General features: G+C 39.2%; 1 protein-coding gene across 1 annotated transcript in view; it reads right to left on the bottom strand.

The window, feature by feature from the left end:
• The window catches only part of ASPG (asparaginase), an 85,818-nt gene that overhangs the window by 36,286 nt on the left and 33,504 nt on the right, over positions 1–16,028 (bottom strand). Inside the window, exons 7-10 of the mRNA XM_026670056.2 lie at positions 15,076–15,188; positions 8,123–8,308; positions 4,391–4,504; positions 655–774 (exon numbers count right to left, since the gene is read on the bottom strand). Of these exons, the coding sequence (XP_026525841.1) occupies positions 655–774; positions 4,391–4,504; positions 8,123–8,308; positions 15,076–15,188 (533 nt within the window). The remainder of the gene's footprint in view (positions 1–654; positions 775–4,390; positions 4,505–8,122; positions 8,309–15,075; positions 15,189–16,028) is intronic.

Here is a 16,028-nt window from a genome sequence, read left to right as displayed (position 1 = left end):
CCTTTCGTATTATTCTCACATTTTAGTACTATATAGAGCTCTTCACTGGCTGCTAAGTGAAAGCAGTCTCAAGTTTAAATTAATACTACTTATATTTAAAGCCCTCCGGTCACAAACTCCTCAGTATCAGTCTGCTTTTATTTCCTCCTACAGTCTACTTATGTTCCAAACAGCAGGGTCTTATTTTGGTTTCTTACTTCAGGGGTGCAGGCTCCATGTGAGATGTGGACCCATGGCTCAGGGCCCACTTCCCCCCTCCCTCTATGTCTGTGGAAATCAGATATCCCTTAAAGGGATTTAAATATTAAATTATTTTATTAGTGGGTTAATCTGCTTTTTCCATCCTATCTGACAGTTATAGATAAGTACCTTTTAAAAATGATTGTGGATGTACATACATTCAGCTTTATTCTGTGGCATTATTTTAAATTTATTGTTGTTGTGTTCATCATTTTAGAGCTAACTGTGCTGAAGCTAAATTCCAAGCCAATGATATAGCACTGGTTGATATCACTTTTTAAAGTTTGTATTGTGCCTTGGTAAAAGAAAGCAGTAATAGGGAAGGGAATATTTTCACCATGGTATATTATTTCACAACTGGTTAAACTGTTCTGCAGTGTCCTTTGCTTGAACAACTGCCATTTGAACAAGTACCTCTTTGCAGCTGATCAACAGATATTTTGCAATCTCTTGTATAAACTTGCAATCTTTGAGAGTTATCTGGGTTCCAATGGGTACAACAGTCATTTCTCCTCTCAGATTCTTACTCAGCATCTGCATAAAGAAAAGACAGTCTATAATCCAAATAAATAAATCTAAGATAACTGAAGGACCATCTACTCCAATCTGAGTGGACCATTCAAGCAGATCCTCCAAGCACATTTTGTGCAGTGGTGGGAAGAGCGCTGAGACTGAGACCTAGTCAATCTGTTTGTGTATAATGAATTAAATCACAATCCCTAGATTTTATGCAAAAAAGAAACTTTAAGAAAGTAACAAGATGAAGAAGAAAAGAGATGGTGCAAAGTCACACGACTCAAACTTATTTCATCTTTTATACGTAGTACGAAGGATTAAGATTATATGTTACTTGGTTTATTTAATGTGCACAATGTGAACACTCACGAAAAGTATTGATTTTTTATGTGTTAATACTAATTTGAAATATTCCTTTACTCAAATCCTGTAGATATTGCCTGTCTTATAATCATAAACTCATTCATAGAAGGGTAAAACCATGTTAAATAGCTTGCTGCTATTAAGATAACTAAGGCAGGAGAAGTACTAGTAGTAATAATCTGAGGCAAACATCATCAGTCACATTATGCCTCTATTTGAAATGCAGGAGAAGAGTAAGAAATGTGGGAGAATGTGGGTTAAGCATAGAAAGATGGCATTGTAGGCATGAAAAAACAGCCTGAATGTACACTATGCGCTGTGCACCGTGCTCACAATCAAGAAGTTTCGGGGATATGTTGAAGGAGGACTAATGATACAGCAGAAATCAAATCTTTTTTCTGGAAAGGTAAAGATAGAAGGGAGAAATGGTTTCCTGAGAACAGGAGAGGAAGACATGTTAAGAAGCCAAGATGAGGGCTGCAAAATATCAGAAGTAATAAAGAATGGGACACCAAGAAATACAAAGTCAAGTGTGCATCATGACAAGTCTCCAGAACCTTACTGAACCTTACTGAAGCCTGTAGAAGTTTACACATTTTATAATACATGACAATCCTCAAGTTTCCAAGCAGGCATCTCATTCTGAACTCTAAAAAGCACACAAAATGGAAAGTAATTTACATGGCTGCTGGACCTATGAACTGGATCTATCACAGACCACATGAGAAAGATATTATGGATAGTATAAAAAAGGATTAAGATCCGTGTCTGGATGGAAATTCATTTATGATCAGGGGCCTTGATCAGTATACCCTGATTCCTGACTTGCTCTTCATAAGATTTTCAGGAACATCATTCTTACTTACTTCATACGATTTTCCTGAATATCATTCATACTTAATCACCTTGAAAAGTTAGCATGTTAGCAATATTAGAAAGATTAATCAATCTCCTTATAAGTTCCTGCTATGATAACAGTTATGAATTAGTAGCGTTCTGATACGGATTTGGTAAGTGGAGGTGTTTTCTCCTAGTTGGCTTGGATTTCAAGTGGTCTTCACTTAATAACCACAATTTGGACTGGGAATTCCATCACTAAGCAACATGGCAGTTAAGTAAAACATCATGTGACCATGCCAGACTTACAATGTCATTTCTTCTGCAGATGATAAGCAAACCACTCATGGTCATTAAGTATGACATCAACTTGAGACTTAATGCTGGCAACCCAACCGACTAAAGTTCAAGGACCAGTTGTAAAACTACTACTTCAATGCTGCTAAATGTTCAAATGGTCACTAAACATAGCACTCTGCAGCCAAGGACTACCTGTATTGTATGAAATGACCCATATGAAATATACATATTTGTTGTGTGTGAGTTAAGGTTCTCTGTCTCAAGAATCTAACCCTAACAAAAACAAAACAAAAGGCCATTGTCAACCACTGTGATCTGAGAGCCCTTAGCCTGTAAGATGCCATAGCTAAGCACAGTCTGGTTCTGACAATAACACTGATTATTTAGGAACAGAGGAAGAGGAGAGGTTCTGGGATAATATTGGAGAAAGACTGAAAACAAAATAAAAACAGTGCTGCACATACATGCAGAACGCTTGTGTAATGCAGAATTGTTCCCTGATTAGAGAGAATATGGGAATATACATGCCTAGTGATGCCTATCTATCTAGAAGCATGGCTGTACAAAGTTAAAGAAAGCAAGAGTACTGTGGGAAATACTAACTCACTTTTAGTACTGTTTAGGCATGTCTGAAAAAGAATAAAATAAAGAGAACATTGTAGGTGTGGGAATTTTTTAATGCTACTTTCCAGGGGAAGTTAGGCCCCAATTTTTATATATGTAAAATATATTACACATACAAGGATTCTTCCCAAGCCACAGGATAACTTTTAGCAAGTGACATGTGTAGTTGTTCTCTCAACACCGTATTTCAACTATCATTGAGTTAGCAGCATTCCTTACTCTAGTTATCAAAACATACACAGATTTTCCCCACAGTTCACCAGGTATCCATAGCTTACAGGAAACATCTTGCAATAGACTATGTAGAATTATATTGCTCCATGGGTAAAAAATCTTTTGTTTTTTTCTTGTTTTGCTATTTTTATACCAAACTTTGACCTACAAGCCTCTGTGTATAGCAGGGGTGTCAAACTCGATTTCATTTAGGGCCGCATCAGGATTGTGTTTGACCTCGGTGGACCGGGATGAGCGTGGCCAGGGTGGGCATGGCCAGCTTGATGTCATTCATGTCAGGGGCGTATGTGGTGGCCTGAGCTCTCCACCAGTGAAAACAGTTTGCTGAATCTCTCTGCCAGCAAAAATGGAGCTCAGGAGGGCTGCGTGCCATTTTCACTTTTCAGAGGCACCATGGGCTGGTCTTTCACTACCAGGGTGGGCCCATGGGCCAGATCTAAGCACCCCATGGGCCGGATCCAGCCTCCGGGCCGGGAGTTTGATGCCCCCGATGTATATCATAAACCACACTGTGGGCATACTGTGGGAGATTCTTTATTAAAATGGGCCTCTCTCCCATTAGCAGCAGCTAAATTAAGAATAGGTAATATTTTTTACCTGTATTATACCATAGGTACTATTTTTTTTCAGCCTCTAAGAGCTACAAGAAACATAATGAACGGGCAGCAATTGAATGTTAAAGACTTTCTTTGACTTTGGGTAGAAATTTTTAAAAAGCTCAGCAGGATTTTGTCTCTGAAGTTCAGCAGGTAAAAACTGGTTCTGAAGATCATTCAAGTGAGTAGAAGTGAACTGATCCATTTATTTTTTTATTTGGGGGCCAAGGCTAACTTGAGATGTTTGATAGAGAAGGAGAATTTTATGTCAATATCATCATCATCATCATCATCAAATTGATAGAGGATGAGAATATCATGATCATCACCCTTGTCATTATCTTCATCATCAAATTATTAATGTCAGTCTTGCTGTTGCTATCCAATTCCTATTTATTCTTATTAATATGAATCTTGAACAGACTTAGCCATACACACTGACTCCACAGGGTCTATTTTCATAGACATTAATAATCAAACACATTATCTCAATATGTTTTGACCTTGCTTAGATATTTTGTAGCTTACTGTGCTGAGAGAACTAAGCCACCATCAAGAGCAGGCTGTTCTTTAAACTTCCCTTGGCCACCGGCTACTAGTTATGCACTTTGTGGGATCCTATGTGCAAGAAAGATAAGGAAACCAGGCATTTAAAAACTGAAAAGAAAAAGTCATTTTACCTTTTTCTTTTTATCAAAAGTAAGTCCAGGTTTGCTCAGGACATAGGATAACTTGGCAAGAGCAGCTTCTGGCGTCATATCTCCTCCTGGAATTACACCGGCATCCATGAGAGTCTATATTCAATGCCAAAGGGGGAAAAAATACAGCTTGAATTAAGGCACTGCTTTCTAATATAACTAGAATGAAAAACAGCTCTGCAAGTGCAAAGTATGATCTGGGGGCAATTACAGATAGTCCTTGACTTACAACCACAGTTGAGCCCCAAATTTCTGTTGCTCAGCAAGACATGTGTTAAGTGAGTTTTGCTCCATTTTATTTCCTACCACAGTTGTAACATGGTTGTTAAGTGATTCTGGCTTTCCCATTGACTTTGCTTGTCAGAAGGTCGCAAAAAATGAAACATGACCCTGGGACACTGCAACTTTTATAAATATGAACCAATTGCCAAGCATCCGGATTCTGATCATGTGACCATGGGGATGCTGCAATGGTCGTAAGGGTGAAAAACAGTCATAAGTCACTTCTTTCAGTGCTGTTGTAACTTCAAAGGGTCACTAAATGAATGATTTTAAATCGCGGAATTACCTGTACTGACTGCAGCCCTCTGTTCAACCAATATTCTTCCGATGCTGCAAATCTCAGGAAGATTTTTTTTTAGAGCCAGCTTGTTTGTGAAGGAATTAATAAACACAGAACCTCTTGCTGTGTTTTGCAATAGCACTTAGACTTATATATTGCCGCTTCACAGTGCTTTCTAAGCGGTTTACAGGAGTCAGCATATTTCCCCCAACAATCTGGGCCCTCATTTTACTGACTTTGGAAGGATGGAAAACTGAATCAACCTTCAGCCAGTGAGAATCGAACTGCTAAATTGCTGGCAGCCAACAGTCAGCAGAAGTAGCCTTCCATACTGCATTCTAATCACGGCTCTGCCATCACGGCTCATTAATGAATATTAATGAACAAGCTTTTTGCTACTGCACCAGTCAATGTGATTTAATATTTGTTATCATTATTTACTAAGTTCTGGTAAATGTCTGAATGCCTAGAGTAAAATTTGAAAATGTAAATAAGATTTTAATTGTATTATTCCTTTGATTTAGATGTCAGTATTATTTTGCTGGGTAATGGACCGTTGGTCCATTATAACAGCTAACTTATATCTGTTTTTTTTTTTTAAATCAATTTTATTTGCTGACTTCCACACACATGGCACATTTTAAACACAGGATTTTTTAAAAAATAATAACAATATCTTAATTCATAATGCAAAGCTAATCAGGAATAGGGCCTACCTGTTGAAATCATACCAATAACAAACAGGCTTTGTTGTTATAGTATAATGTAACATATTTCAGTATATTTGTAATGATTTCAGAGTTATTTTGCATATATTATAGGCATGCTTTAATAGGGCAGTTCGGATGCCCAGAATTGAGTTTTTGTAACAAAAATTATCCTATTCAACGTAAAGGAAAGTCATTGCACTTGGAATCTTCTCAAGGTACATGCTAGATTAAAATAGATGAACACGTTTGTAGAACAGTCCCACAGGGTAGTTTCACTCAAATGCAAATTGTTTCACTATATGTCTCTCATAACCTAATATTCTTTCTTTTTCATTACCACAACGACAGACAATCAGCCATTTGCTAATGGCAAACCTTTAAGCCAAAATACTTCCTGGAAAAGCAAAGCCATTTTAAAACCAAAGAAAAGCAGCTACTTTAAGCCTAAACCATGTTTTTTAATTAAATATTAAAAATAAATAACACGTATGTCTTTGTACATGACAGTATTCATCTGTTAAGATGAATTAGGCATAAAAACCACAATCTTAGAAGCAATTGGTGCAAGAACTAGTCATCTTTGGGATACAATGGGGATTATAGAAAAAGAAATTAAAAAGTTCCAAGTGCCAGATCTGACATAATTCTATTAATTGGCACAACCACTTAAACTTGATCCTATCCTACTCTTCAAATCACATCTGCCTTGGATACAATCTGCCATTCATGCTATACCTCTTGGAAGCATCCTGTCTTGAAAACCATTCAGAAGTTTCAGTCAGTTCAGCAAGCAGTTGCCTGAGCTGTTATTGGAATACCTACCTTCAAGCATATAATATCACTACAAAGGGAGCTCCATTGGCTGCCTATCAATTTCAGAATACAATTCAAAGTGATACAGTTTAAAGTTCTACATTGCTGAAAGCTTGGATATCTCCAAGATCCCATTCTGCAAGCTGAATTTGCCCATCCAGTAAAATCCAGTGCTAAGGATGCCAACTCTGAGGAAGTACTGTCTATATCAGGGTGGGCAAACTACGGCCCGCGGCCACATCCGCCCGCTGGTCTGTCCAATGCGCGCCCGCCCTGAAAAAAATCGCTGCCATTGGTCTGTCCAATCCGGCCCGCCCCTGAAAAAAATCGCTGGGCGTGGCGTGTGATTGCCCTGTGCCGCGTGGCCCCAAAGCTGCAAAACAGTGCGGAGCGATCTAGGGGTAGAAAAGAAAAGAAATTTGCAAAGGCCTCGGCTGGGAGTTCAAATCACCTTCGAGTGCGACCTCTCCGAAGGTGAGTCCCGCCGATCCCCTTTTTTTCCGGGGCTTCCAGGCTTAAACTTTGCAAAGGCAAAGCTTGCAGGCTGGAGTGTCTTCCCGCCGAGGAGCGGAAGGGTTCCACCCGGGCGGGCGGGCGGGCTGCTTGGAGCCACCTAAAGCTAGGCCGCTGCTGGTGGAGCTTTGCCCTGCCTTGGTGCCCGCTTTCGGCTCGGCGGTCCTGCTCGGGCGGCACTTTAAAAGCCTGCTCCCAGCACCCGAGCAACTTCCCCAGCAACTTTCGGCTTCCTTTAACTCGCGGGCGCTTGTGCCTGGCCCCGAGCCGCGCGGCAGAGGGGAAGCCCGGTGGGCGGGCAGGCTGCTTGGAGGAGGCGACCCAGCGGTGCTCCGGCAGCAGCAAGAGGCAGTTTCGCCTGGCTCCACTCAGGTGTCCGGCTGGGGCTGTCAGGAGTTGCTAGCGCGGCGCAGCTCAGGCGCTCCAGTCCCGCGTTGCCTTGGGAAGGAAAAGGCAAAACCAGGAGCCGCTGAGCCTGAGCCTCCGGTGCCGCTGCTCCCGTTGCAAAGCACCGCCGCGGCTCTTCCTTTTGCCTTTCCTTCCCGAGGCAACGCTGGACTGGAGCTCGCTGAGCCGCGCCGGGCGTAGCAACTCCTGACTCAGAGGGCCTCCGAGGGGAGGGGAGCCTCTGAGGGGAGGAAGAGGAGAAGAGGGGGGAAAGGGGGCGATTCCCAAAAATCTTGTGCTGACCCGGCCCGTCCTGTCAAATTTTAAAAGTCAATGCGGCCCCTGAGCCAAAAAGTTTGCCCACCCCTGGTCTATATGGATATCTAACTGATGGCTCCAGACTTCTAGAACAGCCTACCCCCAGTTATTTGGACTACATTATATTTGAAAGAGCTGTTTAAATGAAGATTTTGCTGCCCGATACATCTCAGCCTTCTTGTCGTTATGTTCATGTTAGTGGTTCTTATGTTTTAATTGTATGGAAGTTTCTTGGAATCTTTGGAATGGAGTGGTCCGTAAGAGAAGAAAAACAAGTATGTCCACTAGCTAAGCATATTGTTTAAATCTGCCATCTAAAATAAGAATCTTACAAGTGTCTTTAAGATCATGTGAATTATCTGGAAGCCATCAAGTTGGGAAGAGTGATTTAGATTGCAGAATTCCTCTCACCTTTCCTGTGGCATAGACTGATGACACAGATCCTCGCAGACATTGGGTGCAATTCAAAATCACAATATTGGAATCAGTAGCTTTCCTCAGCAAATCTAGTAATTCTGGACAATTATTTGGAGCATTTCCACTCCCATAGGTCTCAAGTACAATGCCTTCCATAGGACTCTGAAGAAATGCCCTTACCTGCTTGGAAGAGAAAAACGGGAATCAGAAATTACAGTTCAAACTCATTTCAATACAATTTTATGTCTTCTCAGATCCATCCAAAATGTATGAATAATCACATTAGTTCGGTAATGCGGAATATAAATAACTCAGTGTTGTCTTTTGACTGGAGTAGCATAGACCCATTAGTAAATAAATTTTCAAAAAGGAACAGAAGTGCTAATGATTTAAAATTAATAAGTGGATGTTACAAACACATGTGTGTATAAAAATACACACTCTCACACAGATGCAAACACTTGCGCAAGAACCAATAGTTTATAGTATGTCACACCACTGGCTGTGGCTGGCCAGAGTTTTTGAGGATTACTGGGCTGATCATGGGTAGGGAAAAGTACAGCTAATATATACAGCATTGCACTATGTACAAAGAATGTTGAGAAAGCAAAGACAGACTACAGTCAAAAGTGAAAAAAATATGATGATTCAGAAAGATGTAGGTAATCTGTCTATTTTAATTATGTGTTAAAATAATCTGCTTAAATAAGGACATTAATATATAACTTCAGAGTGAACAGCTTGTGATTACTTTTGCACTTAGAATTATAGACTTCTAATACAGACCTCGAAGGCCGTCTGCTAGGATTGCCTGCTTCTAATCACAAAACCCTGATTACACAATGCAGGGAAATATGCTGCTTGAAGTCTGAGACAGTAGGAGTAGAGGGGAGATAAAAACGTCAAATGATCGACTTTCTTTGCTTTAAGTGTTTGACAGCAGAAAATTAGGACATCTTTCCTTTGTTTAACAGACATTTGCAGACTAGCCTCACTTCCTAGCAAGAGCAGTACACTTGTCAACGGGACCGAAGCTGTATGAAAGGCAGTTGCCAGGGTACAAGAGAACTGTAGCCCTAGACTTTTGCTGGAGATGGGGCCAGGTTTAGACATGGTGAGGCCCCAAGCTATGAGAAGTTGTAGAGGCTCTACCTGACAAGTACCAGCAGAGAATAAAGCTGTGTAACAAGTGAATTTGGCAAGACTGCTGCCAGGATGCATAGCAAACCTGTGGTAGAGAGGGGATGGGCCCTCTTTGAACAAAAGGCATTAGTGCGTGCAGAAACAAAGCATATGTTAATCAATTATTGGGGGTCATGTGACCATACTAAAAGGCTTAATTTAATTTCCCATATTTAAACAAAAATCTGAAATTATAAGAAGCCTCTACAGACTGTGAAACCTAGTGTAAGTTATAGCATCTTTGTGTTAGATCTAAATGTTGAGCTTTTTGTTTAATGTAAGCCTCAGCTTTCTTCAAAAAGAAAAAAAAAAGAATTTAACAACCAATTTGCAAGCATAATGATAGAATAGAATCCATTTTATCATCACTATCATCTAAAGCTTTTCATTGCGCTATTATTGCTGAATAAAAAGTATGCATAAACTAATAGATCCTCTGTGCAAAATGCAAAGCCCAGCAGCTCCCATTTGGTGGCTCCTGTGACACTCCATTTAGATGAAGCCAAAAAAACTGCATTTTTTTTCCCAGGTTCTTTAGGCATTTGGGAGATTATTAAGGAGCAAAATGGGTACTATAAACCTTGAAAAAATGAAAGGCCACCACACTCTACAAAAGCTGCAGTGGTCAAACAATTGTTTGACTTCAAGCTGTCTATTTTGACTCCATCTATCTTGTCCATTGCTGCCAATCTCATATTATATATATTATATGCAACTTTGTCTTTTTTCATTTTCTATTGAACACTATTCTATTTTTCCACACCCAAAGCTTGCTATTATTTCTTGTTCATTGTAAAAATTTCTCAAAAGCACAATCATTTGACCTTTTAAACTCCAACATATATTAAGACCAATCAATGGTCGTGCTATACAGTAATCAATTTAAAAAGATAGAATTCTTCTTGTTTTTGCTCAGCCCATTTTTTTGTGCTATGTTAATTATCTGATCTTGGGTTCCTCCACTGCCTTTCCTGAAACCTGCCTGTTTATTTGGAACTCCAGTTTTCATGGACTGTATGGTTCTGTTCTTTGTAGATCCCTAAGCTAGACTTTGATTGTGCAAGAAATTAGTGCAACGCTTTAATTTGTATATTCTCTTACATCTCTCTTCTTTGGGATACAGTAGGTATATACAGCAAACTGTTCCCATCTCTAACTTAGCAGTCTTGTTTTTGACATGGTGCTGCTTTGATTTTAACTATATCTTGTCTTTTAGCTTTAAACAGTTAAAAAGATATTTCATCTCTATCCAGTGATTTTCTACCTGACAACTGTTTTATTGTATCCCACTTTCTATTGGAATTGATATACTCTCTCTGCAAATTTTATCTCTAAATCACATCTGTAAAGGGTTTCAATATATTTCCTCATCTTTTTTTAACTTCATTTACATCAATCAAATCTCTTCCATAATAACTCATGAATAATCCTCTCTTAATGTAAATGTTCTTCTCTGATCTTCTAAAAAGTTTCATTTCTCCTTTCATTGTATTTTCCAATTCTTAATTGAGATATTTGTCTTTCACTTGACAGTGAAAATCTTCGCTTAATCATCTCCCAATTGGACTTGTCGCATAACTTAATGGGGCTTATTTTCTAGATCATCCTAAAGCTATAATTGGTCCAGAATCCAATAGTGCAAGAAATTATGGATTCCTCTCACTATGCCCATGTGATATCACTACCGTAGTCCACATTTAATGGTAGTAATTGGGACCAGATTTCTATCACTAAGCAATGTGGTCATAAAGTGAGACATTATGTCACTGTGCTATTTAGCAATGGCAATTTTGGCAGTCCCTAGTTTGTTAAGAGAGGACCTCAAGTAACTGCAACTTCTGGCTTCCCGCCATCTTTCCCAGTGACTTTGCTTGTGGTCGCCAATGTGACTGCAGATTGTTGCAATGGTCAAAACTTTGTGGATCAATCTTAAGTACAATTCATTCAATTCCATTGCAATGGTCACTGAATGAGTGGTTCTTAACCAAGGACCATCTGTACTCTACAAGCCATACTGGCTCCCCCATTGGATTTTGGCTCCAATTCAAAGTGATGCTTATCATCTTTAAAGCTCTATGTGGCATAGGACCAGTATATTTGAGGGGCCACCTTCTCACCAGAGTGCCCCTTATACACTCTGGATTCATTAATTGAAATAAAGTTATTGTATGGGACCAGGAAGTGGACCTTTATGGTGGCAGCTCCTATTTTATGGAACAACCTTTCTCCCGACATACAGTTAGCCTTGACTTTGCTAGCTGTTAGAAATGCTGTCAAGACAGACTGTTTCCCTGGGCTTTGGAGTCATGATATACTGGAGCCATGATTAGATGATGGTTTTATTTCTGTTTGGATCACCAGTTTATTATTTTATTATTTCATTATTGTCAGATTACATACCTTGGTTTTATGTTCTTCATATTCGGTTTTGTTGAATTTTATGAACCAGACAAAAACACCTTAGTTGAGCTAGGTGACCACATAAATATGTTAAATACATTTTAAGTAGATATGCCCTTTTTCCCAAGGCTATGAGTTAGCAGCTTAAATTTTACAATTGCCCAGATAGCATTCTCCTGTTGTAAAATATTGCCTAATCTTTACCAGGGTCAACTAAGCAAACAAACTGAGGGATCTCAATACAGAGTTATGTCAGATTTGTAAGTAAATTTCCTAGGCACCAAGAAAAGATTTCGAACAAGTCAACCCTGTACAAGATAGACAAGCTCCACCTAACTAAAATGGAACTAGGCTGCTGGCATATCATTAGAAAAAAGCTGTAGAGCAGCTTTTCTACTGATACCTAAGGGAAAATCAACAGACAGGAAGTAGCATCTAGGGTGGAAGGGTATACAGATTTTAGAAAATAATATAAGTAATAGTATTGTGAGTTAATCAGTGGACAAAACAGTCAGGAAACAAAAAGACAAGATGCGGGAAAGGATCTAGTGTAGAGTATAGCTGTTTCTTTCCCAATGCTAGAAGTGTCCAAGCAAAGAATGGAAAATTAAAGTACTTTGTTGTAAACAAGAACATAACAAGAACTTATGTACTGTATAACTGAAATCTGCTGGAATGGAAAGAATGACTGGGTTAGAAACTTAGAATAATTCCTAACTATACAATGTATATAAAGAATAGAAGATATGGGACATATATCTGAAGCTGTATTGGCTTTTTCAAGGAAGTGATCAGGATAAATAAAGCAAACTGAGATAACAAGGGAAAATACTTCTAGGATAGACCACCCTGTCCTTGAATGGCTGGGTGGACTGGACATTAACATTTGAACTACTATAAGTCTATGTACTTGCCATATACTAAATACATAAAACTTCTAGAATATCTTGAGAGGTTAGAGCAGGGGTGTCAAACTGGCAGCCCACGGGCTGGATATATCACATGCAGGCCACGTCCACCCCAACTCCGTGAAGGGAAAAAACATTGTGATACATCATGTAAAAGCAACGTGACACAACTAGTTTGACACCCATGAGTTAGAGTAACAAATCACTGTTGATGAGATCTATCCAAGAGTTTTTCTTTACCAACCTTCTGTGGGATTGTTAATGGCTCCGTCAACACTATATACTTGGATTTTTAAGGAACTTTCAGAATGACCTATACAGTCTATCTTTCTTCACACTGTCAGACAGAGAGATGTATTTTATATCATGTCAGAATGTACAGGATTTAATGTGACTTCCACCCTCTTTCTTGAATTTCTTTATTTTTGCCCAGTATATATCCTCTATGGTATTTTTCAGTTACATTGACCATCAGTAGGTACAATGTTCCTCATCAAAACTGTTGAGTAAACCCAGTAGTCAAGAGATCAGAAGGTTTGCCTTTGAATGACTAAAAACCAGAAAGCAAAGAATAGGAATAAATGAGCTATTTTATCAATAAAGCCAAGAAAGGAATTTCTTCAAGAACCTAAATTAGGGCCAATTTAACTTTCAAAAAAAATTCCTGATTTAAGAGTAAGGAATTCCCAGGCATGATATTCCGCTCTGGAAAAAAAATCGGGGCCGGACAAAAGAGACCCCCCGCCGCGCGCCCGGGGAGCGCCCGCTGCTTTCCCTCGCCGGGGCCGGGCGGCGGCGTGTTGCACGGAGGCTGGTCTGTGGCTGGCCCAGCTCCCTTTTCCTGCTGCTCAGCGGCCTCCGCTCGCACCGCCCGGGCTCCGCTCAGGTATCCGGCTGGGGCTGTCAGGAGTTGCTACCGCCGGCGCAGCTCCACGCGACTCCAGTCCCACGTTGCCTCGGGAAGGGAAAGGCAAAACCAGGAGCCGCTGCTGCCGTTGCAAAGCGCCGCCGCGGCTCTTCCTTTTTGCCTTTCCCTTCCTGAGGCAACGCGGACTGGAGCCGCGCGAGCAACTCCTGACTCGGGGCCTCCGAGGGAGGGGAAGGAGGAGAAGAAGGGGTGGGGGGAAAGGAGGGGGCGATTCCCAAAAAAATCAGAATTCCAATTTTAATCGGAAGAATATCATGCCTGGGAATTCCTGCCACCCGAATAGTTTTATATCATCCACCAACTATTTGGAGTAATGACATAGAAAATGGTTTTGAAAAACTTTAAAAGGTTTTTTTTTAAAAAAACTTGATGAATGGTCAGCCAAATGACAATAGAGATTCAGTTTAAGTGTGAAATGTTGCACATTGGGCAACAAGCTGTAATACCTCTTTTATGCACCGATAGTGTTTGAGCTATCTGCAACAAACCAAGGAACAGATCTTACACAGATCTTATGATTAACTCAGTGAAGATGTTGACAGTGTTCAGTTATGGAAAAAGTCAAATTCTATGCTAGAGATCATTAGGAAAGCAATTGAGAACAAGACTGCCAAATTTGTAATGGCTTGATACAAATCTGTGCTACATCCCCATTGATAATACTATGTACAATTCCAGTTACCCCTTTTGAAAGAGAATATGCAGAGCTAGAAAACATGCAGAAGATGATTATCAAAATGAATAGCAGACATTTCCTTTAGTTTGGAAAACTAGTGAATTAGATATATAAAACATGCATGGCATGGAGAAATGGGCATGGAGATTTTTTTCCCCTCCTTCTTAAAATATGAAAATCAGGATTTATATAATTATGCTGATCAGGAGGAAATTTAGAAGAGTAAAAAAAATTAGCTCTTTACATAGAGCATTTTCATTATCAAAAAGTACACTAATGATTCCTAACATGGATGTCTTTAAAAGAGAACAGGATAAATTTGATCAGAGCCTCCAGTTTATTAGCTATTTGGAAATTACTGAAAACAAAGTTATTTGAGGGAGCTTTCGAACTACATATATCACCAACTATTTATTGGTTGAGGTTTTGGTCTGTTTGGTGGTCAGGACAGAGATATGTCCAGTATCTGCATCCTCAGACTCATTTTTTTGTAAGAGAAAATCACAGTGTAAAGGGCTTGGCCTACTTCTCCAATGCAAATTACCCTTTAACAACCTCAAGCCATAAATAATATAAAAGTGTTTCTCAAGTGTCAAAGTTTGAGAAGATTCTTTTGGCCACAGAAGCCCCCAAAATCTGGTAGCTTCCTATTACAAATGTTGACATAACAGTATTCTTGGAAGTATTGACCAAGTATTATAAGATAATTCATTCAATACTAATTCTCTGAGAGTATTTAAATACCAGCAATGAACCTGGGTAATACCAAATATCTTTTCTCATTGCTTATTCATTAAATTTAATCAATACTCCAAATTTGCTCCGAGATGTTCTGAGGAAGTGGGAGACTGACCGCTGTAGCAGTAATTCCAGGGAAGAGTCTCAGTAGTCCCACGTTGCAATTCATGTTCATATGGATCTCAAATTTCTTCATCGTGTTAGCTCTCCATATGGTCTCCCAATTAACTATGAAAACAAAACAAAAATCATTCATTCATGGAATATTCTTTCCTATTGTGTTCAAAATCTGCCTTACAGGAAATCTGATTAATATTTACCCAAAAATAACTACCACCTTATATATATACAAGAGACCACACATAAGACCCAAAGTCTTATAAATAAATACATAGATAAAATCTAGTACCCTACAACTGAGTGAACTTTTAGTCACACAGAAAGATATTTTTCCTCTCCTCTGACATTCTCTATGGCTCTGCAAATCTGCAAACCCTACTATTCCCTTCCTATTTTTTCCCTCTAGCAAATATTAAATATTGTAGCCAGGATTTTAATCTTAATTCTACCAATCAAACCCATTCCATAAATGAAACTGGGCAATTTATTACGATTCAGGCTTCATTCATCTGGAAAATAAAAGTTAAGTGCAACATACAAAGTTTTCTTGCATTCATCTCTTGTAAGTCTCCTTTTCTTCTCATAGGTAGGTAGCATCTAAAATTTGCAATGTAACCCAATGAGGAGAGAATCAGCCTTATATTATTCTGAAAAGTTTTGTATCAGTAGCACAACATGACTGTTACATAAATGAAAATAATTTCCTTGAGTTCTGCCCAGTTATAGATCCAATATTGGGTCCTGTTCTGGACTTAATTTCTCATAGGAATTTCAGGTTTCAGAAGGTCAATAAGAGATCATATGTATTCACTTTTTAATAATTACAGCAGCAATAATGATGTGAAATACAACTAATCTTCACCTTTATGTTTCAAAAGAAAAGAGGAGAAAAGATTTTAAAACCCAAGCATGGTATTTTATATTTATTTAACCATAAACATTAAATGT

Source organism: Notechis scutatus, chromosome 1, assembly GCF_049901735.1.
Source record: "Notechis scutatus isolate UNSWTSFEM ecotype Mainland chromosome 1, rNotScu1.2, whole genome shotgun sequence".
NCBI lineage: Eukaryota > Metazoa > Chordata > Lepidosauria > Squamata > Elapidae > Notechis > Notechis scutatus.
The sequence above is the reverse complement of the archived record's forward strand: the minus strand, read 5'-3'. Positions and strand labels throughout refer to the sequence as shown.